Here is a 26,883-nt window from a genome sequence, read left to right as displayed (position 1 = left end):
GGACCCCCACCAGGAGCATTAAGCATTCAGGTTTAAAATAGAAAGGAGGTAAAATGGGAAAGTCTTGCAGATTACAGCCCAGCAGAAGATTAGGAGGGCAGAAGTTGCTCCGTGACGGTGTAAGCTCCTAATCCACTTCACTTACAGTTTTCTGTGGGCTCACACGAAAAACAGCTTTTGCACCAAAATCAATGTCAAAGAAAGAGAAAAGCACTCAGATGTTGTGGTGGTGTCACCTTATTGCTCTTATTCTACTGGAAGATTCCTGGGTGGGAATCACAGAATCACAGAATGGCCAGGGTTGGAAGGGATCTCAAGGATCACGAATCTCCAACTCCTACAGGCAGGGCCACCAACCTCCCCATTTCATACCAGCCCAGGCTGCCCAGGGCCCCATCCAACCTGGCCTTGAACACCTCCAGGGATGGACGGGGCATCCACAGCCTCTCTCATTCAAATCAATTTGAAATTCAGAGAGGGAAATTTCCATTTTGGCTCCTATCAGGGATGCTGTTGGGGTATATTCAGTGTGCTGAGATGGACACAAGCAACATCATTCCTTTAAATGGCAAAATGTAAATGTGAATGCAGCTGCCAGATGCTGTACATGGAAGCTCCTGCACCACTGTGAGCCCCACACCCACCCTCACAGCACCCAGAGGAGGACTGGGAGATCACAGGGCATATCCTGAGGATGTGGCATGGGCCTTCTGCTAGCACTGTCATTGTGGAGCTGCCCATAGGGAACCTGTCCCATGGCACCTCTGCATTTAGATCACAGCCTTAAGACGAAGAGCCCAGCTTTGCCTGCAGAGCCTGGTGTTGAGCCTGCATTGAAGTAAATCAGGAATAAGTCTGCTCTGGTAGGTGGCATTACATAAGCATAAAACAGTTATGAAAAAGGAATTAGATCGAGGAACTGTAATTGGATGTACTAATCCTGCTCCTGCCTGTGGCTGCCTCAGCTCCTGCTGTGCCCAGCACCTGGTGCAGAGGGAGCCTCTATGGGGCAGCCTGTCCCAAAGCACTGCCAGCCCTTGCAGTTGTTGGGTGCCCATTAATAGAGGCAGAGTTGCATGCTAGGGGTGGGTGTGAGCTCACCAACAGTTTCCAGAGGCTTTGCTAACACTGCATCTGGAACACAAGGCTGGGATGCTTCCTGTGCCTCCGGGAGAGCAGCACAGAGATGTGCCAGCCACCCAGGGAATAATAACTTCCCTGTGTGTAGGGCAGCCCTGTGAGCAGTGCTATGGCTCATCCCTTGGCTCCATGTCACTTCTGATCTATGCCTTCGGATGGGAAGCAGGAGGAACACCAACAGATGCTCTCACTGCTTGGGTTTATTGCTCTGCATCACGGTTGGGATGGGTCCCCACTTCATGATGTTAGCGCTCTGGACGTCCATCACCTTCTTGGTGTGATCGGTGTCGTGGTGAAAGAGGTACCCACAGGTCGGCCGCTGTGAGGTGTAGAAAGGGCTGTAGGAGTTGGAGCAGTGCCGTGTGTAGAAGAGGAACTTGAAGGAGTCAGGTTCCTGGCCCCCAGTGTGGGCAACAAAGGGGACGAAGCGAGAGGCCAAGGTCTGCTGTGAGCTGTGCTGTGCTGGGGATCCCCGGCCTTTGGGGCTGGGTGGGGGGTGGGAAGCATCCTGCTTTGCTTTGCTCTCCTCCATTCCCTTTGTCCTCTTCTGGTCTTTGCTATGTGTGGCCTTCTGATGTTTCAGTCACCTGAAAAAAGTCGGACAAACGCATTTTCAGTGGACAAATGCACTGCCATCACCCAGCAGTGCTCAACATCTCAACGTGATCATTGCGTATAGCAGTGGCCAAAAATCAGAATGAACATAAACCAAAACACACTGAGGGACTTGGGCTCATCCCCCGCTGCGTGGAGGACACTCACTGCTTTTCCCTTTGGTGTTGGGCACAGTGGAGCCCTGGTCCCAGATTAGGTCTCAGTTATAACAAATAAATAATGATAAAATGAGCTCCTTCCTCCTCCGTGTCAAGACTCCACCAAGCAGCAGCCATGGCTGACGGGCCGTGCAGACAGCTTACCCCAGCCTGATGCATGAGGTGCAATGGGGCGTGAGCAGCAGCAGCATGCAAGCACAGCCTGGAGGCACAGCCCTCAGCAGTGCCAAGGGGAAAACAGGATTATTGAATCTGGTGAGGCCAGCCTGTCCCTGCCACCAAGGTCAGCACACCAGAGACGTGCACAGCACCCGGACCAGGGGCAGCACGAAGCACCCATCCCACCCATATGGATGAGAAACCCTTTGCAGGAGGACGTGGTGTGGGTGTGTGCCCAGCACAGCAGCCCTGCCTCGTGCCCCCCAGCTACTCCGAGGCTGAGCCTGACTGCAGAATTATTTTGCCATGGTTATTTAACCATGACTCAGTTATCTTGTTTTCATTGATGGCAGCTCTGTGCCGATGGAAACTGGCTCTTCCCCCAGCAATTATCCTATTTACTTCTGGGCGTCCTAAATAAACTCCTCGCTGCCTGAATTTATTTTTAACCACATAAAGAGGTTTCCCAGTTTCCGTGACGCCCTGGCTTACTTGGTGCTCTATTTTGGTTCTGCGTATCTGGCTCTGAACAGAGGCTGCTAAACCTATTATGAGGGGAACACCAGTGAATCATTTATAGAAATCTCCCTCAGCCTCACAGGGAAATGATGAGATCCCCCAGGCTTATCGCTTCGTTTTGTCATTTATTTCCCAGATGCAGCCATCTGCCTGGTGCCTGGAAGTCCCTGTGGTCAGAGCTCAGCATAAGCAGTAGCTCAGCTGTCCCTCCTGCAAGGAAACAACCTGGCCCCCAGCACTTCCCATGGGAGACAAAATATCAGGGCTTTGGGTCTTGAAGATGGAAGAGCGGACCTTGCACTGTGGATCCCTGCTCCAAACACTGAGGTTTGCTCAGTACCAATCACAGTCACGCATCTGCATGATTACGGCTCCTTGCCTTGTGTGCTTTGACAGATAACAGACAAGTACACACACGACTGAGCTGCTGCAACTGCACCCACCCAGCAGGGAGGCATTAGCGTTATTAAGGCAGCGCGTTTGGGGTGCGTGGGTAAGGCCTTGACTGCTTTGAAAACCTAACTGCTAAGTCATGTAGATGCCTTTGAGATGTGCAAGGCTTGCACGCGCCCTGCGACAGGGCAGTGATGGGCAGGATTCTGGGCTGGGGAGTGCTGAGCTCTGGGCTTTGCTCATGCCATGGGTTTGCCTGCCCTGGCCTCCTCCTCACCCTCTGGGGCACTGAGAGATCCCTCGTGCCCGTGTGGGTGCACCTGATTACGTGATCATGGAGGGGAAGCACCAGTTCCACGTCCACGGCACTATTTATGGTACTGGCAGAGCTCTAGCATGGATTGAGAGTCCTGTGCAATCCTATTTTGCTCAGCCATGCATTTAGAGACCTCTAATCCCTCCCACATTGCCTCCCAGAGAAGATCCCCACAGGTGGGGTCACAGGGGCAAGGCTGAGTTACCAGTATTCTGACCTGCTGGCAGCAGCAGCCCTACCCTGGGATGTTGTCAGTGTCCCTGCACAGGGACCGACACGTACATAGTGGAGCAGGGATGCTGCTGCTCCCTGGCACCACCAGGTCCTATTAGCAGAGCTCTCCCTGCACTGGGGCTTCTGGGGCCATTGTGGTGTCACCAGGGTGGTGGCCCCAAGGCAAAGGGGTTTGGCCAGGGCTGCCCATGCAGCTGCTCTGCCACCAGCACCAGACTGTGGCCCCAGCTGCACAGACCCAATGTTCCTTTTGGCACGAGCTGCTTCGCTGCATGGCTTTCTCCTCCCAGCCTCTATGGGGTCTGGCAGCAGAACCTCACTGCACAAGCATTTCTCACCAGGGAGATCTGCATCTGCAGGGCGCAGCTCCCTGCACTGATGCAAAGGCAGATTGTTCTGGGGTGTTCACCTGTGATCAAAGAGAGCCTCATACAGCAGTGTTCCATCACGGCAGTGCTCACAGGGCTATCTCTGTGCCACAAAGTCAGCTGGCAGCCACCCCAGCCCTCCCAGTCCTCCCAGCTCCTCCCTGCCAAGCCCCCAGCCCAGCAGCCCACCTGCCCCACCAGCAGCATCAGCCTCCCTTATAATACAGCTGTCATCAAGTGGGGCATCTTCTCTACATCATCTGAGCCTGCTCTGTGCAGAAGCCTGCATCACACCTAGTGTGCTTTTCTTTTGCTCTTTCCATTGAGGTATTCTCATGAATACCTCTGTAGGGTGCAGGAACTGCTGGTGATGGTGGAAGGGGCTGAATCATCCCTCCCTGTCACTGCACAGCACTGCTGCAGCTTCACAGCCCCTCTGACATCTCTGTGGTGGAACAGCATTCTGTGAAGCAGCTCTGTGCAAGAGCCCAGGCTTCCTCATCCCATGGAACTTTATTGGCTTATCTCCTCAGAACAGTTCCTCTTCCCCTTTTGCGTGACTTTCTTTGCCTTTCTGCATGCCCCACTCCATTTGTTCAGTCAAAGACTGTGACTATCAGCCCAGCACGTACACCTGCCATATCTCGCAGAGATATTATGTCCTTTGCACATAACAATGCTTTTGTTTCACCCGTCAGCTGGTGAAAGAAAACCGCTCCATTTGGCAGCATGTGGCTCCTTCCTCGCATTTGATTTCTGCTTCCCAGAGGTGCCCCTCTCCCCTGATTCATGGCTGCAGCCCTCAGGCACACCCGGGGCGTGCAGGAGATGCACTCAGACAGATGTTTGCAGGATTGCTTCCGTTCCACCTCCCCATAAGCAGCAGTTAAGGTAACAGTCCCGAGGGCTGAGCCCCACTAATTACAGAGCAGGTCAGGCCTGGAGCTTCCCTGGCAGCATCAGCCTGCAGGATGGGTGTGGGGTGTCGGTGGATCCAGCTGCATCCTGGAAAGGCTCTGAAATATCACAGCCTGTAACAGCCCCAGAGCTCACACAGTCAGACTCTCAGCCCCTTTTGCATTTGCCACTTTTGTTGGCTCTCTTTGTCTTGGTGTTCTCTGGCCTTTCACGACGTGGTTGGATTTCCCTTTTGCTGTATCACAGCGGTGCTCGTTTTTCACTGTTCCCACACAATCTGTGCTTTGTGTATAAAGAAAACGTTGTGGAAAGTGGGATTTCAAAAAGTGATTAAATATGTGATAGTTATCACTGGGAAAGAAATCTGTATTATTTTGACTGCCAGAACAGCATGGAAGCAGAAATAAATGCAAGACAGGAGGACCCTACACTGTAGCTGTGCTTCAGAGTTAATGTTCTGACGATTATTTGGGGTTTAAAGTTCTCCCGTAAGCCCCATCATTTATTAATAACCAAGGTTACTCATTAACCCTCAGCTCTTATTGTGTGATGGCAGCGTGGGGCGCTTCAGAAAAATGATCTGGGGTCGGTTCCCACTGTCTTTCAGCTTCTGTGTCTGAAACAGCCCAGCTGCCAGCAATGCGGGCTGTGCAGGGAAGGTTGGTGTTTGCAGGGATCTGTAGGGATCCGTATGTGTGAACGGAGCTTTGCAACTCAGCAAGCCCCGTCCTTGTGGGCACCCAAGGGCAGCAGATGGGGCTTTGAGCACCTGATGGAGCTGTGGGTGTCCCCGTGCACCGCAGGGCAGTGGGACCTGATGGCCTTTATGGGTTCTTTCCAACTCAAACCGTTCTATGCTCGTGGGACGGCGGGACAGACAGACAACCGTCGGGCAAAAGCTTCGCCGCGCTGGGGACGAGTCGGAAAAGCCGTGTGTCTGTACGTGGGGCTGAAGGGGAAGCAGAGGCAGGCGGCAGGAGGAGCGGGGCCGGGCGGGCACCTGGCGGAGGCGGGGCCGGGCGGGGCCAGGTGTTCCGGCCGCTCCGCTCGCTCCCTGCCCGCTGCCTCCCGCTCCCAGCGGCCCGGTGCCGCCGGAGGTTCGGTGCCGGGAGCGGAGCGGAGCGGCCGAGCCCCGCCATGAAGAAGCATCACTCCGTGCAGGGCACTTTCAGCCGCCTCTTCGGCAAGAAGCACGGCACAGCCGCCGCTTCGCTCTTCGCTACCAACCCGCCTTGGATCTTCAGCCAGGAGGTGACCTCCGACAGCGCGGGCGGCACCGGTCAGTGCTCCCCATCCTCCGTGCTGCCGGGGGGGGGGGAAAAGCTTGGGGAGGGGCGACCCGGAGCGCTGCGGGGCGGGGGGAAGGGCTGCCCCGTTCCCATCTCGTCCCCGCGATGCGGCCGTGTCGCTCTTTGCCCGGCTTTCCTCTCCCCTCCCTAAAGGTTTCATGAAACGCCGTGATTGAGGGGGGTGTCGTTTGCGTTTCGTTTGGTTGTAATCGCAACGCTGTGCCCCGGGGCCTCGGGGAGGAGAGGGAAGGGGTGATGGTGGTGCAGCTGCGGTGGCAGCGGTGGCTGCAGGATGGGGTTTGGCGGTGTGAGCTCCCAGCGGAACCTCCAGCGCTGCTCCCCGGCTGTTGGGCGAAGCGGTGCCGTCGCAGCGCGGTTACGCCCCGAAGGCCGCTGATGGAACTCGGGTAAAACGCGACGGAGTTTCGTGCAGCTCTCGAACACGGAGGGAAAATCGCTGCTTTCTGCCTGCTGCGAATGTGAGCGGGATTCGGGCCTCTCTCTGATGTGGCTTGAGTTAAAAGTAAACAAACAAAAAGCAAGCAACAAACTTGCTGCCTGCTTGCTACCCAATGGACTCCCATGGCTGCGGCACACTACAAAGGCATTCCTTGCAGGTGTAGGAGCTGCTGTGCAGAGTAAAAGCCAGAAGTCCTGGAACTTGTGCATAAATGAAGGCGGTTGAACCGCTCCCTGCTATCCTCGTGGTGTTCGTGCCATTGGTTCATTTCTATGGCTCCAGGTTGCCCAAGGAGGTTGTGGATGCCCCATCCTTGGAGGTATTCAAAGCCAGGACGTGGCTCTGGGCAGCCTGGTCTGGTGATTGGAGACCCTGCACATAGCAGGGGGTTGAAACTGATGATCACTGTGGTCCTTTTAATGCAGGCCATTCTATGATTCTGTGTGGCACATGCACTGAGTGACTGTGCTCTGAGCAGTGTGTGCTCACTGCATTGAGTGGGGCGGTGCTCCCAGGCTCTCTTGGATCCCAAACTGTTTATTCTCACCCCATGAAGCCCCACGCTCTCCCTGTCTCTCAAGGGTTTGCTGCATCTTTGCATGCCGTGGTTGCTGCCAAAAAGAGTCCCCTGCCCGTGCGAATCCCCACCTTGGTTTTTTCATACAAAGTAAACAGAAGTTAAGCAACGTGGGAAGGGTGTAGGTCTGCCTGTCACTGACTCAGAGATTCCTGAACGTAGTGACTGCTGCCGCCTCCTCGCTGCGGTTCCCGGCCGTGCTGCGCCTGCTCCAGGTGATGCAACCAACCCTGGAGTAGGAAGGAGTTCCATTGCATGTGTTGTAAATCGCTTATTTTGTTTCCCACAACTGAGGGGACACAAATGACTTCAAAACAGACCGAATGCCACACAGTGGCCAATGCTTGGCCAGGGCCAGCTGCTCCCTGTGGCTTCTTAGCTTCCCTAAGCTCTCCTTCCAGGAAACAGCGCAGTGACAGACCTGCAGCAGGCAGGTCCTGTTTATCTAGCAAAGAAAGCACAACTACAAGCACTTCATTTTAGTTTAATTAAATGCATTCAGGTTAGAGATGCTTAGTAATCTAGGATCAAAGACCTTGTGATCTTTAATACATTTTCTCACTGAGTTTACTTACTCAATGTCTTAATAGGAAATTCTCACATTATTTCAGGTCTCTGAACCACTCTATCTCCGCTCCACAAAGCTGTCTGAATCAACATTCCCATGTTGTGTTGTCCTTGACTCTTGCTGCTTGTTTGTTGAATGTGGGGTTACCTGAGGAGTTATGCAAAATTAACAATAACAGTAATTACTTGCTGGCATCTCAGGGAAGTCCATAAGGACAGAGGATGGTGGATACACCTGGCTGTATGTTAGGATAACCTGTGATGGGAGAAAGGAGAAGTTTGCATGCCTGCTGGACCTGAGCTACAGCTTGTGGTTATGCTGAATTCTTTCATCCCTCCTGATTCATTTCCAGCCCCCACTGTGGCCAATTCCTTCACTCCAGGTGAAGAAAGTGCTTTAGTTCTGTGGGGATGCACTTAAGCATTTGCCCTCCCCTTATCTCCCTGAACTCAGTGTAAACCTCTGTTTCCTTCTTGGCTGATCTCTGCTGGTCCCCAGAGAGCAGAGCTTCTTGCAGTCAATGGGAGGAAGGCCCACAGGCTCTCTGAAGTCCCTTTGAGGTGTTTGAGTTTGTTCAGCAGGAGAGGTTCCTGTTTAATGATTTCTACTCTGCAGCGTAAGACTGCATTCCATCCATCCCAGCCCCAGTTGGACCTGCTCTGATTCATTTACTATTTTAGAGAAAATCTGCCCTGCCTCCTTGTCTTGTCCATATGTATGCAATGCCTGATGCCTCCTTCCCACTCTGTTTATCAAGCCTTAGCAGCAGATGTGGCTGTGTGCCATGACAGCCCAGGGTTGCCCAGAGACCCCACCAGGAGCTCCACCTGCATGAGGAGGGGGTGGCAGTGTGGGGGACATGAGCTGTGCCAGGGGACATGGTCAACTGTGCATGTGCCCTGCATAGAGGTGGTGGAGGCATGCAACCACAGCCTTCTGCTAACATTGAGCTTATGCAACTTTTGCTCTTCTGCTCCTCAGCCTTTAATTTCAGTATGGAACTTGACAGAAACTATTTCTGCACTTCCCACTTTAGCATGGGAGCTTGAGCACCGTGCTTCCAAACTTCTCAAGGGGAAAATAAGTCTGTTTACTTCTCAGCATCGGTGTTTTGGAGCGGAAGGATTGGTTTCTGCTTTATCCTCTTTGCTATCAAAATCTGTTGGTGGGAGCACTCCTGCTGACCTTCTCTGGTCATGGCTGCTTTGCATGCTCCCCCCCTTCCTTTTCAGACCCCTGTATTCGGTGGTGGTCTGCTTGGCTGGGAATTATTGATGCATATCCTTCCAGCCAAGGTGGGGTTTACACGCTTCAGAGCTTCTGCTTGTAAGTTCATGCTGTTAATCAGACACAAAGAACGCAATTAAAGTAATTTTATGAGCTTTATTCTCCGTCAGAAATGAACTGGCCCAAGAGGTGTGGCTGGAGGTAGAAGCACAGGGCTGGGAACCAGCAGGACCTGAGAGCTTCTGCTCACAGTGCCAGGGCTCTGTGCTCATCGTGGCATTTCATGGACAGTTTGGAGCTTCTCTTCACAAGGCTGGCTGGAGGCTCAGTGTTGGGGCGAGCAGTTTGTTCTCCAGTGCCAATTGTGAGAGGCCAACTTCCAGCAACACACAGAAGGATGCTCAGGGGATGCCATGTCACACCTCCAGCTGGATGAGTGGCCCCAGCACCTGTCCTGCTGCGAGTACATGGAGAGAGAGCAGAAAGCACCTCCTGGGGAAGTCCTGTGTCCATTGCTGTAGTGTCCCAGAGGGGTATCTTCCTTCACCCAGACCAAATCTGGGTGGGGAGTGAATTGGATGCTTGTACTGACATTTAGTCCTCTGAGGTAAATTTTGCTTCATTGCTATTGGAAATTAGTCTGTCAGAGAGATGCCTGTGTTCTCCCATCTCCAGCACCTGGAGCCCAGACCTGCCTCCTCCCTGCTCAGCTCCAGTCCCCTACACAGTGTGATGCTCCTTGCCCATTTCTGGGGGCTGATACAACAAATCCTTCCCAGTGCTTTCTGAAGCTGCTGCCCAGCACTGTTTTCCTGCCACCCTGAAAGCAGTGCTGCTGCTGACTGTCCTTTCTTCCTCTCAGGGGATGTGATCGAAGTGTATTATGGTGACAATCGCTTTGGGACGATGACCGACTCCGGAACCGCAACGTTGAAGCCTCGTCCCAGAGTGCGGCCACTGCTGACATTCCTGCCCCTGGTGAGTGTTGGCCAGCAGTGCTGGGGGCTGATGCCCAGAACCAGCCAGGCTGGTTGCTTCCCTCACCCTCCTTCCAGGGGGGAAAGAAAAGAAATGAAAAGCCAAACCAACCGCTCTGTAATGATGATGGATGCGAGGGATTAGGAGGTGATTCGAGTTCAAAGCTCATGTTGGGCATAGATGAGATGCTTGGGTGAGAGATGTGAGCATTATCTGCCTTGTACTTTCATTTTTGTCAAAATTGCTGAGTGTGTAGATGAACAGATCTGGCTGGCGCTGCTCTTTGTGTAACTGCTGGCAGTCTCTGATCCGGCATCAAACTGGATAGAGCGGGAGGAAAGCTCTTGTTTCTGGCACAAGAGCAAGGAGGTGATGCAGCAGCTGCCTGCAGAGCCTGATGGGCTGCACTGACTCCAAATCTCTTTGTTTTGGTGTGAAACAAAGGAGTAGCATCTCCCATGTCCCATAGCAAACACCAGATGTGAATGTCAAACATCACAAGCTCAGCAAGCAGGGAATGACCAAGCTGCATTCTTTCTTTTTCTGTAAGGAGTTTGAGGAGTGACAGAACCTTTGCAGAAGCCAAAGGCTGACATGGAGGGAAGAGCAGCATGTCCATGTCTGATCTAATCCTAAAGGTGACATCTTTGTGTTGCTAGACGAGTTTGTGGTGGTTGAAGTCACACTCCTGGTCAGAGCTCCTCCACCCAGCATGGCTGAGGATGGGGCTGGACAGTGGGTTTTGTTCTCTGCATCTGAACAGCTGTGGGCAGTTGTCACACCTGTGTTATCAGGACACTATCACAAAGCTTTGTGGCTTTTGGACAGTTATTTTTCCCAATCTCTGTCTATGGGATACAGCTCTGAGCAGGGCTACTAGTGCCCAAAGCAAGGAGTACCAGCACACGTGGACTACAGGTGGTTGGACCACAGCTGGGACACCGCTGCCTCCAAAAGCCACAAGTGCTCAGTGCTGGCTCTGGTGCTGCACTGCCACTTGTGCTGAGCAAGCTGTCCTCCTGCGTAAGGCACCTTTCCAGTGGTCTTACCTCTTGTAAGTACATGAAGTGGGAAGTGTGTGGTTGTTCAGAGGTAGTTTGGAGATGGTGACAGCTAAATCTGAAGTGATACACGGGTCACTGAACGCACTTAGAAGTCCTTAGTCTTGACAAGCACATCCTGTCTGAGCAAGGGATGTTTTCCTTGTACACCCTCATCCTTCAGAGCAGTCATCACCTGCAGCAGAAGAGCTGGTCTGCTGTCATCTGGGTGCAATTTGTTCATGGGTTGCACCGGTGTCACTGGAAGGACAAGGAGGGGGGAGACTATAGAGCAGCTTGAGAGCATAATTAGCAAGCTACAAAGGATTGTGCCCTCACCAATGCCCTCCAAAAGACCACAGCAGGTGAAAGAAATCACGTGAGCTGAGTCAGTCAGGAGCAGTGCCTGAAAAAACTCCTCTGGTATCACAAAGCTCAGCACATGACCATAGCTGGCACCCTGTAGCACTTGCTGGGTTTTTGCATCTTCTCAGAGCTTCCAAACATCTTCCTAGCGGACATGAAGGTGATATTGGAGTAAACAGCACAAATGGAATAAATACTTGGGGCTGTCACCCTGGCAGTGTTGTTTTCCTGCTGCCTTCAGGGGCATAGGTGGTCTGGGGGGGTTCTCCCAGAGTGATGGATCCTCATCACTGCACTCCTCTTCTGAGAGCAAGGTGTTTAACTGAAGAAATCAACAGTAGGTGTAAGCCACATATTTTTGAGGACCAGTCTGGGTTGATTATTTGCATTATTTTGATCAGGTTTGATGATGATTTGTCTTGGCACAGACGCTTCTGCTGCCACACGCATATTTGCACTGGGCTGTTCTGCAGCCTTAACCCTTTCTTCCCACCCAACCCCTCTGCATTCCCCAGCCAGCAGCATGCTGGGGAGCAGCTCGTGGGCAGCTGAGTCAGGCGATGCTCACACCCTGCCCTGCAGTGCCTGCTCCCTGCATGGCAGCGTTCCCCAGCCCTCCCTACACACCGGTGGGCACCAGCAGCCCTGGAAGGAGCAGGCAGAGCACAGCCATCTGTGTGTGCAATGTCCCCTCCTCCTGCAAGTGAAGGCAAAGCTTTGGCGCGTGGGGGATGAAATTCCTTTGGTTAGCCACCAAATTTCCCAGGCTTTGCTTCAGAATAAAGTTAGGAGGTAGATGTCCTTATATGGGGAAATAGTTGGCTTCTTTAAGATGCAAGGTAGCTATTTTGGTGCTTTATTTAAGGAGTGGCCTTAAACTGAGCTCACTTAATGGGTGGGAAGCATGGGCTTCCATGGGAAATGCCCAGAGAGGTGGTGCCTTGTCCTTGCAGACACCCAAGGGACAGGGCTCTGAGCACCTGATGGATGCCCCTGCTCAGTGCAGGGCAATGGAACCAGACGGCCTTTGGGGGTTTCTTCTATCTCAAACAATTCTGATTCTAAATCCATGGGAAAGACGGGGAGACCTAAGGACCACAACAACAGGCAAGCTCTTCTACTGGAGACAGAGGATATTTGGTTTTGTCTCAGTGCTGAAAAGGGATTCCTGGTTGTTGCAGTGAAAGCTCACCCTAATAGGATCCTCAGCACACAAATCTGATTTCGAGCACCACAAACTGGAAATGCAGGTTCCTGGTGCACCACCCACGAGCACGGCAGCCTGCTGTGAATCAGCGGGAGCTTTGGGCTGGTCACACCCCTAGCAAACACATGAGAGGAAAATAATCTTTCTGGTCATCTCTCAAGGCTGGCAGTGCATTGGAGATGCTTTCCATTTTAGAAGCCAGGTTGTGATGTGAGGATGGGTGGGTTTTCAGATGCTGAGCATTAGCGACTGCCACAGAAATTTTGAGTGTGAAACAGGCTTGCCCAGTTTTTAGGACCTGTTGAAGTAACGTGTCCAAAATGTCTCATTTATGATGTGTGGACTTTGTTTCCTCCAGTTTTGCATAGATGTCTTCTGTCTGCTCTTCCCTTTCTACCTACTGCTATCCAAACGTGTGATACATACTTTGCTTTTAATTCAGGTCAAACGAGCGCTCAGACATTTTTGTTCTCCTGTAAATGAGCAGGAACCTTCAGTGTGTTCTGGAGATTGGCAGCAATGAATTTCCATGGAAAATGGGTACCATTGGCTCTTTCCTTTTGGCCTTTGGAATTTGGTTGCATCAGGCAATTTTGTTGTCTGGTCTTCAAGTGTCTCTGTTACTCTTCATCTTCCTTCTGGCTTTCAGCTGAAGCTGGGGATCCTTCCTCTGCATTGTACCTTTAGGAATAGTATGGAACTCTTAAATGAGGTTGTAAAGCTCACCTGGTGCGCTTCGCCACTAACAGAGATCTGTCCTAATGCCTCAGCAGACCTTGGCTTCCCACCAGTGTGAAGTTCCCTGATCCGTTGCTCAATGCCATGAGCTCTGCATTCCCATTTACTCTCTCTGGGCTTGCCTTCACCTGGCTCACTCACTCGTGGTTATAGAGGGTATTTGGTCATCTGCAGGACAATAGACTTTGCAAGGGCAGTAGCAGGTGCATGTTTGGGGATGGAAAGGACCCAGGGCCTTTCTGAAGGAGCTCAGGCTTCTGCTGAAGTCAACTCTGCCCCAGCAGCTCATGTTCCCAGTCTCCTTACACCCGGTATGTAATGCTCACGTGCTGCCTGTGCCCTGCATGGGGCTGTCTGTACGCACTCAACCTTTGAGCAAACAGACTTTGGAATCCTATAGCAATCTCCTGTGAAAACAGTGCTGGTACCAGCGAAAGGCAAAGGGCGCTGGCTCAATCATTACCTAGACACTGCACAGACGTGGTGCAAGTTGAAGAATGTCTCCTTTGCATGCAGGGCTTCAAACAGCTGCAAGCAGCAGTGCAACAGAGCTGGCCTGGGAAGGCAGAGCCCACACAGCAGTGTGTCCCCAGCTCCTGCCCATGGGAGCTCCTGGTACATCCTCGTTATGGTTCTTCTCAGCACTGCTATCTGAAAGCCCAATGCACTGCTTCAGTTGCTTACATCTGCTTGGCAGCCTGATTCAGCATCAGGTTGTGTTTCAGCCATGGGTGCGTTACTGTACATTTCATGAGCAACTGCAACCCCAACCTTACAGTGAGTCACTGCAGGAAGGAGGAGAGCCTTCCTGCTTTTGGCAGGCATGAGGCAGGAGTCCTGGTCAGCACTCTGGGTGAGTCACCGTGCTGTGAATATCTCACAGTGGGTGGCTGTAATTATCCCAGCTGCCCTGGCTGTGGGCATCCTCACAGATGTGTAGGCTGCTAAATTGCACGGTCCTGCAAGAGCTAAATGCGCTGCTGAGTCTTCAGCATGAACGCTAAGGGAATGATTGAGAGTGAAACAAACCACACAGGTAGCAGTTTTCCCCAGCCTGTTCAGATATGCTGGTGCCAGAGTTTCTCAAAAACCTGGAAGCCTTTCTGCAGCTTCAATGGCTGTGGCAGAGGCTGTCAGGGCTTGCTGCAGAGCAATGCCCACAAAACCAGAGAGAGAGATTGAATTGACTTGATAGGTGAATGGTGAGAAACTCATGCTGCTGATGTCAAGTTGTGAAGCCCTAAGCTTGGGTGTGAAACAACCACGCTCCTTTCAGCCTGTCTGCACCTGACTAGCAAGGAAAGTTTTGTCCTGTGGCTTGTGCAACCTTGACTGCTTCCCGTGTCCACTTAAACAGCATCAGCAGCAGCTGCTGCAGTACCTCCATGGCTATGAAATGGCACTGGATCCCATCAGGTTTCTGTTTGGTTAGATTACCAGCTATACAGCCTACTGCCTGCTTGTCAACCCTTTATTCTAAATCCCTGGGCATAAAACAGCTCTGTTTTCTCAACAGAATGCCCAGGAATCCCATGGGGTGGCTGTGCCAACACCATCAGTGCCGGATGACTTTGAGGAAAAGGCAGCTCCTGGTAAGGGATCTTTTCAAAGTCCTTCAGTGCAATGAGTTCAGCAATTCCTTGGGGAATCCTTTGAAGAAAGTGTGCATGTGCCATGCTATGGAGTAGATAGTCTGATCCTGAGATTTTAATGCTGAAACCAGACCTACAGTTAATAACTTTTTGGGGTCATTGAAAATGAATTAGTTTTTAAAAGTTGAGGTGTAGTGGCTGTTAGAGTTAAGCAAGCTTTAGACAGCTGCTGAGCAAACTAAACCAGCTTCCTAGGAGGATGGCTGACCGGAGGAAATTCTGGTCTTTGCAGTGCTGCTGGAGGTGCTTATGCTCTTTCTATTCCTTACAGGCTCTGGCTCCCAGATGAACGGGAACTACCGAATGTACAGCTCGGTGGGGGACCTGCGCCCACAGGCTCTTGAGAGGGAAGACGAGGATGAGGACATCCCTCCACCACCATCAGTGCCCCCTCCACCCCCTCCAACAGCACAGGTGCTCACGCCACCACCTCCAGCCCCACCAGCTCCTCCACCACCAGAAGCACTGCCACCACCACCGCCGCTGCCACCACCTGAGGCAGTGCCACCACCCCCCGCCGTGGCACCTCCACCACCCCCAGAGCCCACCCTGCCCTCCCCCACCACGCCAGCACCTCCAGACTTCATCCCGCCGGCCCCTCCGCTCAGCAAGGCTCCTGCACCCTTCAGCAATGGCATCTCCAAGTGGAAATCTGAGACAGTGCTGAACACGAGGCAGGTGGATAACGAGGGGCCGCTCTGTCCTGCTGAGACCAAGGTGCCAGCTGCCCCCAGTGCAGAGGAGAGCCCGCAGCCCCCTAAGCAGTGCCCTGAGCCCCACCTCACCTTCCCCAGGTCCTTCAAGGTGCCCCCGCCTGCCCCAGCCCGATCCTCCTCCATCCCCATGCAGGAGAGCCAGCCCTCCCGCATCGAGCCCTTCACCCGGCAGCCCCACGCACGGCCTCCCCTCCCTCCCTGCTTCACCATCAGACCCGCAGCCAAAGCTCATGCGGGAGAAGCCAAGGAAAGAAATCCGCCTTTGAGACAGCCCATCACCAAGGCAGCCCCTCCGCCGCTGAGCCCCAAGCCAGGTGCTGTGCTCAGCAGCCGGACCTCAGTGCCCAGCTCAGATCCAAAGAACCTTCAGGCAAAAACAGACACCAGAGACTCTCCTCCAAAATCTGAAGTTATCACTGCAAACGATCTGGAGCTGCCCCCTCCGGACTACCCGCTCAGTGAGGACAGTTGGAAGGATCCCAGCAGCCTGAGCCAGCTGCAGCATGAGCTGTCAGCCCTGCTGCGCTCCCCTAGGAGGGATGAGAAGCAGCCAGAAGGGCCAGCAGCCCCCCAGCCTGTAAATGGCAGCACCAACCATGCTGGTAGCCATGGGCCTGATGGAGCCAGGCTTGTTGGAAAAGCTTTGTCATCACCTACAGGAGAGGAGAGAGAGAGGAGAGAGGGGCCTGGGAGCAGCCCCAGTACCACTGGGGGACAACCTGGTGCATCACAACCAGCTGTGGAAAGCAGCCCTACTGCGCAGCCCCACAGCGTGAAGAAGATCAGGAGTGAGCTGGAGGCTGTGTTCTCCCTGAAGAAGGAAAGGAAACCAGTCCTGGGGCTCAGTGGTGAGAAGCAGAGCCCTGAGGATGGTGGCAGTGCCTCACGTTCAGGGTTGAGTCCTCCTGAGCCGGGTGACACCGTGCTGCCAAAACCAGCCCTGAGCTCACTGCCAGCTCCAGCAGCTGCTGCAGTTGTGGAGAAGACAACAGAGCAGGAGAAGCATCCTGCTCCCAACATCCCTGCTGCTAACAAGGCCATGGAGAGCTCAAGTCCTGCTCCCCGCTCCTCTGACAGCAGTGTGAGCCCCCCAGGCCCACCTCAGAGAGCAGCGGAGGAGCCGCCAGCCCCCCTGATTCCATCACCCCTGATTTCCCCAGCACCGCAGCCCAACACCAACATCTTCCAGTACAAAGTGCACCGGGCTGGGGCTGGTGAAGCTGAGCCTGCCTGCCCCCCGAGTTCGGCCAGCAGCACGCCAGGAGTCCTGGGCGCAGGGCAGGAAGAGGTGCTGATCCACCCGGTGACAGGAGAGCGGGTAGAGCGGGGCTCTCCCATGGCACTGCTGCTGGCAGCCCGGCAGCGGGCACAGCGGGGCCGCCAGGGCAGCGATGCGGGAGGTCCACCAAGAGCCAGGCCACACACCAAATTTGGCAGCAGCGCATCGGAAACCACCTCCAGCACCAGCTTCTACCGCCATGAATCCAAGCCTTACTCCTTCACCGTGGTGCCCCGGCCCTCGGCAGCACAGAGCAGGCCGCCTTCTTTCTCCAGTTCCTCAGAGCAGGGCCAGGCGGTGGGCAATGGGCAGCACTCCGGGCAGCAGCGGCTTGCAGCCTCCAGCCTGCTGCGGGGTCTGCTGGAGCAGGGGCAGCCAAAGCACCCCGACCCTCCCCGCCACACCGTGTCTGGAGAGGAGGAGAACGGGGAGGCGGTGCTGGACTACACCATCATCCCCCCACCCCCCGAGTTCAGCAATGAGGTGGATGAGGTTGATGGCATCCCGCAGAGCCGTGAAGAGAACCACAAGTGCCCCAGCTTCCCTGACTGCAGCCGGAGCTCCGACGCACCGCGGTACTTCAGGTGGCCTGGCTACGGCCGTAGTTATGGCTATGGGAGCAGCCAGGAGCCCTCGGAGCACAGCAGGAGGAATGGTGACCTGGCACCCCCGTGCCCAGATTACAGCAGCACCGCCGGTTATCACAACCGAGGGCCAAGCAGCCGCCCGCTGATCAAAAAGCGGCTCTACGTCTCCGAGCCTGAACACTCCCATCCAAGAGCAGCCGCCCGGGGCACGGGGCTCCCATCCTATGGCTCTGGGGCGTACAGCTCCTCAGCTGGGGATGGGGCCCGGCGCCTCAGCTCTGCCCACTGGAACGGCCCTGGTGCTGCGCAGGGCAGGCGCACGTCCATCGATTCAGCTGGGAAAGCCGGGCCGTACGGCGGGGCTGACGCCAAGTACAAGGGGCAGAATGGGGACTTCTTAGTAGCTGGCAGGTATGTGCCTCCCTGAACTGATCTCTGGTTGTTAGTACAGTCCTGGGCTGAGAAACTAGTGGGAAAACAAGACCTTGGGTCATCTGCCATGAATGGCAGAGATAAGGGCTTTGTAGTGGCTCTTGTTCCCCCAGCCCTGTGGTGAGGATGTAAGGGCAGCCTAGAGGCCATACTGATGACAACACTTAGCTCTGCAGCTGTGGTTGGAGGGCTGCTGGGTGGAGGGGTTTCCTGTAGGGAAAAGAGGAAAGCTTCTATTGTAACTATCTTGCTTCAATAGAAAAGCATGGCCATTTTGAATACAGACAAATAGTTTCTTTGGCTTTTCGTGACTTTCCCCCACTGTTTTCCTTCCAGACCTGCCCACGGCAGCTCGCAGTATGGTGGACCCACCAACACCTTCACGGTCAGACCCGGGGCACGGCAGCCCATCTCCTACACCTACCAGAGTGGGCACCGATAGGCTCATCCATAGGGCTGCTCCACTGCCTTCGTCCTTCTGCTGGGAAGAGACAACGAGGTGCGTGGTTGTTGGAGGTTTTCTCCACCTGGCCAGCAAACACTGCTCAACACTGCTGAGGATGAATGTGGAGAGCAAACCTGGGACTTGGACTCTTCAAAAAGACTGTCATGGAGCATAGTTACTGCAGACCAGCTACTGTTATGTGAGCAAAGATGTTTTTCTTTCTCTTCTTCCCTCTGCCCCAGTATTATTTTCAAATTTGCAGCCTGATAGGTCTTCTAAAATGCAAAAGACCCTTAGTTTAAAGATCGTTACTGGAGAGATTGGGGTTTTTTTGTTTGTTTGTTTAATCGTGCTTGGGAGTGGGGAGAAGCCAAAGCTGGAGATGTGTGTAATGGAAGCAAGCCAGTATGTATCTGAATTTAGGGGAATTAAGAACGTGAGGTCAATTGGATAGAAATAGTTTAGGATGCCTGCATTGCCGCCCCCTCAGCCTTGAGTGAACCCATTACACTGATGCCTTAAGCCAGCTCAAGCTCTCAGTGCCCATCTCCAGGGCTGGGAGCAGCTGCTCTGCAAGCACAGCCCTTGCTTTCCCACTCCTTTTGGTGCCTGCACCTTTGTGTTGCTGGTTCTTTGTCATGGGAGACTGCAAGGCCTGGCTGGGTGGCAGTGAAGCATGTTGGCAACGTGAGATCTTTGATCTAGGGGATGAATAAGCTAAGTTTTGGTGTAACTGTAAAGTTTTTGACACTCCGGGGTGTGGTGTACCTGAGGGACCTTTCTCCAGCTGTTTCCATCAGCACCATGGTGGATGCTTTGGTGCAGATCTGTGTGATGGGAGAGGAGAGTGGTCTGAAAGAGGGTATTTCACACTGCGGTCAGCTGTAGTGAGAGTGTATTATTCTGAGGTTTTGAATAGTTAACTTCCAGAAGTTAGAAGCAAATCTTCCTCCCAGGTAAAATTGCTGCAAATCACTGTAAGATAGGTGTAAAAACTTGTAGAGAGTATTTTCTAATCGCTGACAAACTAGAAGCACTTTGAGACACGAGTCTACCTTTATTGAAAGCACTTTCTGTTCTCAATGTCATACAGTATCATTAGTTCCATTCAAGCTTATTCTGCTTTGTGTTGCGAGTAGATTTTGCTCTACAATTAGACTCAAAACTGGGTGATAAGTTTTCCCCTCACAGTGCAGATTTCAGAAGTTATCTTTATTAATGTCACGCTGTTGACATTCTGTTTTACATTATTTCCAGCTCTACCTAATAATTTAACAGCTGTTTCGAATGCTGCAGAGGCTTCGAAGTATTCTGAACTTTACTTTGCTGTGAATGAAATGAGAACGCAAATACCATAATCAGCCTAATAGCTAATTCATAGGATGTTTTTATGCCAGTAACTCACAGTGACTTGGAATGCTTCCAGCTGTGCTCACTCCAGCTGGTATTGAAACAGCACATTTTAAATGGCTGGATGTTGGTTTATGGAGGAGAAATAACTATGGAGGAACTAGGCATTAAATCCCTGGGCTGTACAACAGCCATTTGCCAATCTCCACCCCCATTGAGGAAGTTCCCCGTGTGAGGAGCATCCTGAGAACATTTATTGATCGTTGGGAGTGAAGCTGTGATGCTGTCTGCGTAGCTCCAGGGTTGTGTTTCACACATTCAGGGGTTTCACCACTTTCCCCTAAAAGCAAAGAAGCTTCGCTGATAATGTTGCAACCTGATCTTTTTGTTTCCTGGTGTAGATTTTTGCATCATGAGTTAAAACTGCAAATGATTTCCTAAAATTACTTAAGAGACTTGCTGGGAGATGAATCGTGGAGATGAATCCTTTAACACATATGCAATTTCTGGATTGTCTTCCTCTTTCGAATTCTGCTCAACCTCAGCAAATATCCCCAACAAAAGTTTCATTTTCTTTTCAGAGCAAATGTGAAAGTCCAACGTTGGCGCTTGCTTTGAATTCCATGTTTCCTATTTCATTCAGACATGCAATTCACAAGTCGCTATAATACAGTGCTACGTAGCGTGGAGCATCTTGTTTCTAGCAGGTGGACGTTGCTTTAAATTAAATAGCAGAAGCATGAGAATGTAAGTCAGGTTTGTGTAGCAGCCGTTTATTTACTCAAAGAACGCCCATCCTGGGAATGCATATGGACCAAGCTGTAATGAAACCGAGTAGGACTTCCCAGTAAAACTGGTTAACGTCAGTGTTTGAAGCATTGAAACCATTCTGTTCTTTAGACACTGCGGGCTGTCCCCGCTGCTTTAGGAAAATAGTAGGATTTCAGTAGGACTAAACAGACCAAGGCCATGGGGAACTGTTTGCATTCCAAAGAAATCGCTGTCAGAGCTGTTACAGGGCAGCTCGGTGCAATGAGCAGTGAGGACTCCTCTCAGCTGCTGGGAGCTCGCTCTTGGCCGGGTGATCTTGTCAGCACAGCACACACATTGCTTTACTCTGATTCCTGTTTCTCTTCCTTCTCCCCCAGCTGCTTTACTACATAAACTTAGCGATAGAGAAGGGAAACTGAGGGGTGGTAACAGAGCCAAGTGACCCGATAGTGCTGGCAGCCATCCTGAAAGCTGACAGTGGAATTCTTAGTGCCTCAACCCTCTCTTGCCAGTGTGGTCATTCAAGCCTTGATTCGACTTAAATGAGCCCCTGCAACCTCTTCTAAAGCGCCTGCTAATGTAGTAGAACTGAGAGCTCAACTTGTAAAGTGTTTGAACAAAGTCTCTTATTTATGAGTGCCACTGAACACCAACCTTCTTGCATTAAATGTGTCTGGATGTATTGTTTTATGACGCGTGGTGTGACTTTTTTTTAGTATTATCTAGCCTTATCTACTCAATGTCACCTTTCCCAGGGGTTGGGCCAGCTTCTGCTTAGGGCTCAGTATCAACAACTGCTGTGACAATGTCAGTGATAACAGAAACACGAGCTCTCCTCGCTGCCCATTGCTGCAGAACCACCCCGTGCCCTGCAGGGTAGGCAGCCTGATGGAGCAGCTTTACAGTTCAGCCTGGGTTTCTATAAATAGTGTTCTTGGTTTGGAGCTTTTCATTAGGAATGAAACTTGCATAGTGATTTGCAAGTCCTGACTAGAATGCTGTGCTTAAAATTGAAAATGCAGGATGAGCAATGCAAGCGCTAACATAAAAGGCAGCTTGTTTCCAGAGTGGCTTACTCTCTCCACTCCTCCAAATTATACTTATTTGCATTCTCATCTCTTTAATCCTGGCTCCAAAACAAGGTTCTTCATTAGGGAAGTGTGCAATGTATCTTGAAGCGTTTTCTCTAGCCACAATATATTAAGCAGTGTCCCCAAGCCTGAGCAGGGTGTGAAGCAGCATCAGCACACCACAAAATCCTTCAGTTCCTTTGCAGATAGCTGTAAGTCAGTGGCATTGATGTGCTGCTGTGCTGCTGCTTGTTATGGCCTTGCTGCCTCCCAGTGCTTATAGCCTTGGTAAGATAACACACTGGCAAGTGCTAAGTAAACTGATGCTCTTCTGTGCTTATTTTATGATGGTGGGGGGAAAAAAACGAGTGGTAAAAAGGGTAGATGATCTGTAATGCGTGCAAACCTCTGGCTGTTGTTATGCTGCTGCCCTCCTGCGGCAGAACACAGAACTTTACCCAAAGGCTTGCAGGATGAAGCCCAGAATGTGCTACCAGTCTTTAATCAACTGTACAAGAACAGGAATAACGTAGCAACAATGAGCTTTTCTCCACACGGTCCTCATCTTCCACCACTATGCTGCTTTTTGCCCTGGACTGCAGAACACTGCAGCACGGTGATCTGAGGAACTTACGTGGTTTAAAACTTCCTATTTGAAACTTGTCCCTGCTTGCATTGCATTGGCAAATGTTTATTTAAGCAGGGTTGTAACTCCAGGAACTGAAATCACAACTTCAGCAGCCCATGACCTCAGCTGGCTCTCAATATTACAGAGGTAGCCCGGTGAAACTTAAGAGCCAGTTGTAACTGAAAATTATGATTTATTTAAAAACTGTCTTCCATCGTTTCCAAAGACATCTTTTTCACAAGCAGCAGTTTGCAGTACACAACCTTCATCCTTTACTCTTTCAAGGGGTAGTTTTGAGGAAACTTGTTCTTTATAACTGTTTACCTTTCCAATACAATGCTCTAGGTGGGGAATTTTGCTCTGAAAACAACTATGACATTGTAGTTGCTTACAGTGTAGTGTTGCTATCACGGTAAAGAAAATGTAGCATTCATTTCTAACAGTAGTTTTTGTTTCATTAGTTAAGACCCACTGTTGTCTCTAGGAAAGCCAAACCTGGAGCAGCGGCCACGTATGCAGATCAATGCCATTTATTGTCAGTTCAATATATTCAAAGGAAACAGTTTAGTTTGAGAAGTTGTATGTTATATTACCAAAAAACAAAAACCAACCTCTAAGGATTACGTGAAGTCTTTGAGGGGATTATGGGAATGCTTGATCTTCTCAGTCTCCAGCACAAAAAGTCACTCATTGAAAGTCTATCAGGAGCCTTAATTATCCCTAAGCAGTCTGATAACAGGAGCAACAAAATGAAGACTCAAGTCCTTAGTCCAGTTTTTCTCTTATATAAATTTCTGTTTGCAAACCTTATTCTGGAGTAAGTTATATTCAGCACAGAGAAGCTGAAACATGGTGTCAAGCAAACTTCTCTCAGCATTCAGCATGCTGCAGAAAAGCCCCTGAGCTGCTCTCAGCTCCAAGCAACAGGTGAGCATTACAGGTCCTGGTATTTCAGCATGTCATGCACCATCACAAAGATGTTTAATGACTGCAGCTGGGATCCTTATTATACAGCATATGTGACGTATCACACCAAGCACTGGTACTCTGATACCCAGCAGTGGAGCAGAAGTCTACACACAGTGCTCACCATGGGATTATTTGCAATAGAAGATAGCAAAAACCAACCTTCTAAACTGAATGTGGCATTAAGGACAACAAGGAAACTCTTCTACCATTAAAATTCCAACACAGCTTCCTGTCCAGTTGGAAGGAAGTATTTAAAGAGCAAACACTTTGCTCAGGTGAGGCTTTTGCATCTACCTCAGTAAAGGTGGTTCCTTTTAACCTCCCCAAACAATTTGTTTCTATTCATTCTGTGAGTGGTTTGAAGAAACAAGTCTTTTTCATTTTATTATACCTAATTCCCTCTTCCAAGGCTCCTCTGTAGCTGAAGTCACTATTTTTTTTCCAGGTAAAAAACTGCAGTCTTTTCGCAGGTGAATCCAACTCCTGAGGAGATGGTACAGTCTAGTTTGCAACTAATTTATGCTTAACTCAAAACTACTACAGGAACCTTCTTAGTCACAAGGTTCAAGGCAGACAACAATCCATAACCACTCCAGTTCACAAACATCGTCGACTTCAGGAGAACCAAAATAATGCAAGGAAGGAATTTGGACCAATGAGTTTATAAAACTATTCTTTTACACAGTTGATTCCGGAAGCTTCACCAGTTGGTATGGGGACAGTGTGATGTAAAACCTGATGATCCCATCCAACTGTAGTGAGCAAGGCATTGTCTGAAGGAGACCACGATAAACCTTTTACAAAGTCTCGATGAGAACGGCTTCTGAACCTGGAAAACAGAGCACTATTAGCCATGGAGCACTGTTGCTAAGAATTTTTGGCTTGTGCATTTCCTAAATGCCAGTCTGTTAGGACAGTGCTCCCCCCTTTAAGGAGTATTTTCACTTTCCCTTTAGTACATAAACAATTAATGAGGAATCAGCAGGACAAACAGACCCAGTGAATACACTGTCTGGTACTTACACCTCTGAAAGGTCTGAGTTGAGAACAGCTACTGTACAATCTTCACTGATGGAAGCCAGCAAAGGTGAACTAGAAGACAGACAAGAGACCATGGTTAGAGCAACTAAATACACAATTAAAGTTACAAAAAATGCTTTACTCTGGCACTCAAGTGTATCTATAGTTGCATATTCTACGCCCCTATTTTAGACAGTACCTATGTGCAGAAAATGCAAAGCCCGTAACACGTCGGGCATGCACAATGGAGCTGAGGGCAGAATCAGGATTCTTTGTGTCTACTAGTGCAACTGTTCCACTTTCATCACCTTTAGGAGAAGAAGAGAGAATGAGGTTATCGGCAAAGCTGTCACGTGAATAGCAAGACCTCAATTTGTCTCCTGAAAGCTGAACAGTAAGAGCACTTCTTACCTAAAGCAAAGATGTCACTTTCCTGTGGATGCCACAGGACTGAGGTAGGGAGGTAATTACAGGCACTGCAAACTGTAAGTAAATAAATAGGGGTAAGAGTGAAGAGAGCAGTCCTTAAAAAGACATTCTTACCCTAGCCCAGTTAACGCTGCTACAGCACTATGATAATTATTTAAATGTTGATTTTACTTCTGTGACAGAGCTAGACTTCTTAGGGTTTAATGGGCTTCTGTGACCAAGTGGCCAGGCTACTAGATTGAGGTTAGACATAGAGAACTCAGGCATGAAACAGTGTATTTCTTCACACAACTTCATACGTAAGGAGTGACTGCATTCAGAAACATACCAATTCGAGTAGCTGGTTTGGGGCATCTGGTGTCCCAGAGTAATATTCTTTCATCCTATAGATTCAAAGCAAATAAGATTTTTACAATTTCTTTTTGGAGCAGAGGCAGGCATAAACTCAGATTCACTGCAGTACTGTTACCAATCCACATTCAAACCCACGTCACCTCCTCTTATGTTTAAAATGATCCTGGCATTAACACTCAGCTCCTTCAGTAACCCCAGGACAGAGCTGGGAATTCCCATGTTTTAACACAAACCTGTACCAACAGCTGGGTGAGCCCATCAGCAACTTATCAGACTGCAACATTGGAACAAAACATATGTGCAGACATTTTATACGACAGGTGGTTTCTCAATAAAAGTGTTTAACTGCAAATAATTAAGTTAAATCTCATCTTTATCAGGCAGATTCGGATAGAATTAGCTTTACCTCAGCGCAGGACAGGAAGATGGTGTCCTTACCAGGACAGGCAGCCACACATGTCACTGCATCGGAGTGAGCTACCGAAAGCACAAAAGGAAAAAAGAGCATCAAAGACTGTATCCAACATTCCCCTGTGTGCCCAGTGCCTAACTGCACTGCACAGAGAAGGAAGCGAGGATCTCTGGAGGCAAAGCAGATAAAGAGTAACTTCTATCCAAGACTATCTAAGCACTTTCTAACACACTGAGCTGCCAAACCCAAAGAGAGCCATTGCAGCCATGTCCTCACAATGTGCACCAGCTTGAAGAATCCTTTGCAGACCAGAGGTTGGTTACAGAGGGGCAACTCTGACAGCATAGCATCTTTGACAGCCCAGTGTGAGCTCCCCAGAGCTCTGCTGAGCATCATTCAAAACAAATACAGCTTACATTATGCATGCAAGTGCAGAGAAGAGAAGAAAGCAGAGAAATTCAAAAATACACTTGGAAATGAGAAAAAGTAGGTCCTATAACACAGGTTGGGCAGGGAAAAACGAACAGAGAAATATGCTTGTGCTAGGAACTGAAGTGATGTGGGGGCCACAACCTGCAACGCAGTGGGCACTCACCTCTGTAGGAGTGCAGCACAGCCTGCTGCGGGAGGTCCCACACCTTCACACTGCAGATGAGAGGCAGCAATCAGGGCCTGGCATCGCATCACATCCCGGGGGGGGGAAGCAGGGCCGGGAGAGCTCACCTGAAGTCCCTTCCACCGCTGACCGCCCGCGTGCTGCCCGCCAGGACGTCCACCGCCTCCACCATGTCGTCGTGCTCGTACTTGCAGAACTTATTGACGATGAGGGTCTCCTTCTCGTCCAGCTCCCACAGCTCCACGGCGCCTGCGGGGCACAGCGGGGGCCCCGCCTCACCGCGGGCACCGGGAGGGGGGGAAGGGAACGGGGGGTGCGGCCAGGGGGAGCCCGGCGGGAGCGGGCAGGGGACGACGCCTCGCGCTTACCGGAGTCGGAGCCAACCAGGATGCCTCTGTCCGCCACCCAGCGCAGGTCGGCCACGCCCGCCTCGGTCTGGACGCCGGCGGTGCAGAAGCCCTCGCTGGGGGCGCGCCGGGGGTCGGCGAACACCCAGATGGAGCCGGCCCAGCAGCGGCCGCTCAGCCCCGAGGCGCCCAGCAGCAGCGCTCCGTCTGCGGGACGTTCAGCCGTTCAGCGCCCCTGCAGCCCCGTTCCTGCCGCCCCTCCAGCCCCGCCGCCCCGCGCCCGCGGGCCGCTCACCTGCGCGGTAATGCGCGCGTTCCAGGTGCCGCTCCATGCAGGCGGGCGCGTTGGGCGGGATGTTCCATTCGGGGCCGCCAGCCGCCGCGGCCTCGTCCTCCTCCCCGCCTGCTGAGGGCGTCGGGGTTGCGGGGGGCGGCGGCTGCTCGGGCGGCGGCTCCTCCATGGCGGCGGTGGCGCAGCGGGACCGGGACCGGCGGCGCCCCCACGTGCTCCCGCGCCGCGCGCGCGCCGTCGCTTC

General features: G+C 51.6%; 3 protein-coding genes across 4 annotated transcripts; 1 reads left to right on the top strand and 2 right to left on the bottom strand.

Annotated features, from left to right (window-relative positions):
- Positions 1-1,322: 1,322 nt before the first annotated feature.
- CIMIP3 (ciliary microtubule inner protein 3) lies at positions 1,323-3,664 on the bottom strand. 2 transcript variants are annotated; one of them, XM_031605910.2, is made up of 2 exons: positions 3,518-3,664; positions 1,323-1,727 (listed from the first exon to the last, which is right to left on the bottom strand). In XM_031605910.2, exon 2 carries the CDS (start codon positions 1,670-1,672, stop codon positions 1,328-1,330), a length of 345 nt encoding a protein of 114 aa, XP_031461770.1. In that variant the 5' UTR covers positions 1,673-1,727; positions 3,518-3,664; the 3' UTR covers positions 1,323-1,327. The 2 variants fall into 2 exon arrangements, with proteins under 2 accessions (XP_031461770.1, XP_031461771.1); XM_031605911.2 differs by having other exon boundaries at positions 3,540-3,664.
- A 2,185-nt stretch (positions 3,665-5,849) lies between these two features.
- Positions 5,850-21,701, top strand: C25H6orf132 (chromosome 25 C6orf132 homolog). The gene is made up of 5 exons (XM_031605809.2): positions 5,850-6,099; positions 9,804-9,919; positions 14,787-14,862; positions 15,194-17,915; positions 18,273-21,701. Exons 1-5 carry the CDS (start codon positions 5,958-5,960, stop codon positions 18,376-18,378), a joined length of 3,162 nt encoding a protein of 1,053 aa, XP_031461669.2. The 5' UTR covers positions 5,850-5,957; the 3' UTR covers positions 18,379-21,701.
- A 1,015-nt stretch (positions 21,702-22,716) lies between these two features.
- On the bottom strand, positions 22,717-26,878 carry WDR77 (WD repeat domain 77). Its single transcript, XM_031605810.2, has 10 exons — positions 26,643-26,878; positions 26,369-26,554; positions 26,108-26,249; positions 25,980-26,029; positions 25,379-25,449; positions 24,947-25,001; positions 24,601-24,672; positions 24,389-24,497; positions 24,193-24,261; positions 22,717-23,998 (listed from the first exon to the last, which is right to left on the bottom strand). Exons 1-10 carry the CDS (start codon positions 26,806-26,808, stop codon positions 23,839-23,841), a joined length of 1,080 nt encoding a protein of 359 aa, XP_031461670.1. The 5' UTR covers positions 26,809-26,878; the 3' UTR covers positions 22,717-23,838.
- Positions 26,879-26,883: the final 5 nt, after the last annotated feature.

Source organism: Phasianus colchicus, chromosome 25 (assembly GCF_987193195.1).
Source record: "Phasianus colchicus chromosome 25, bPhaCol1.hap1.1, whole genome shotgun sequence".
NCBI classification, from domain to species: Eukaryota; Metazoa; Chordata; class Aves; order Galliformes; family Phasianidae; genus Phasianus; species Phasianus colchicus.
The sequence above is the reverse complement of the archived record's forward strand: the minus strand, read 5'-3'. Positions and strand labels throughout refer to the sequence as shown.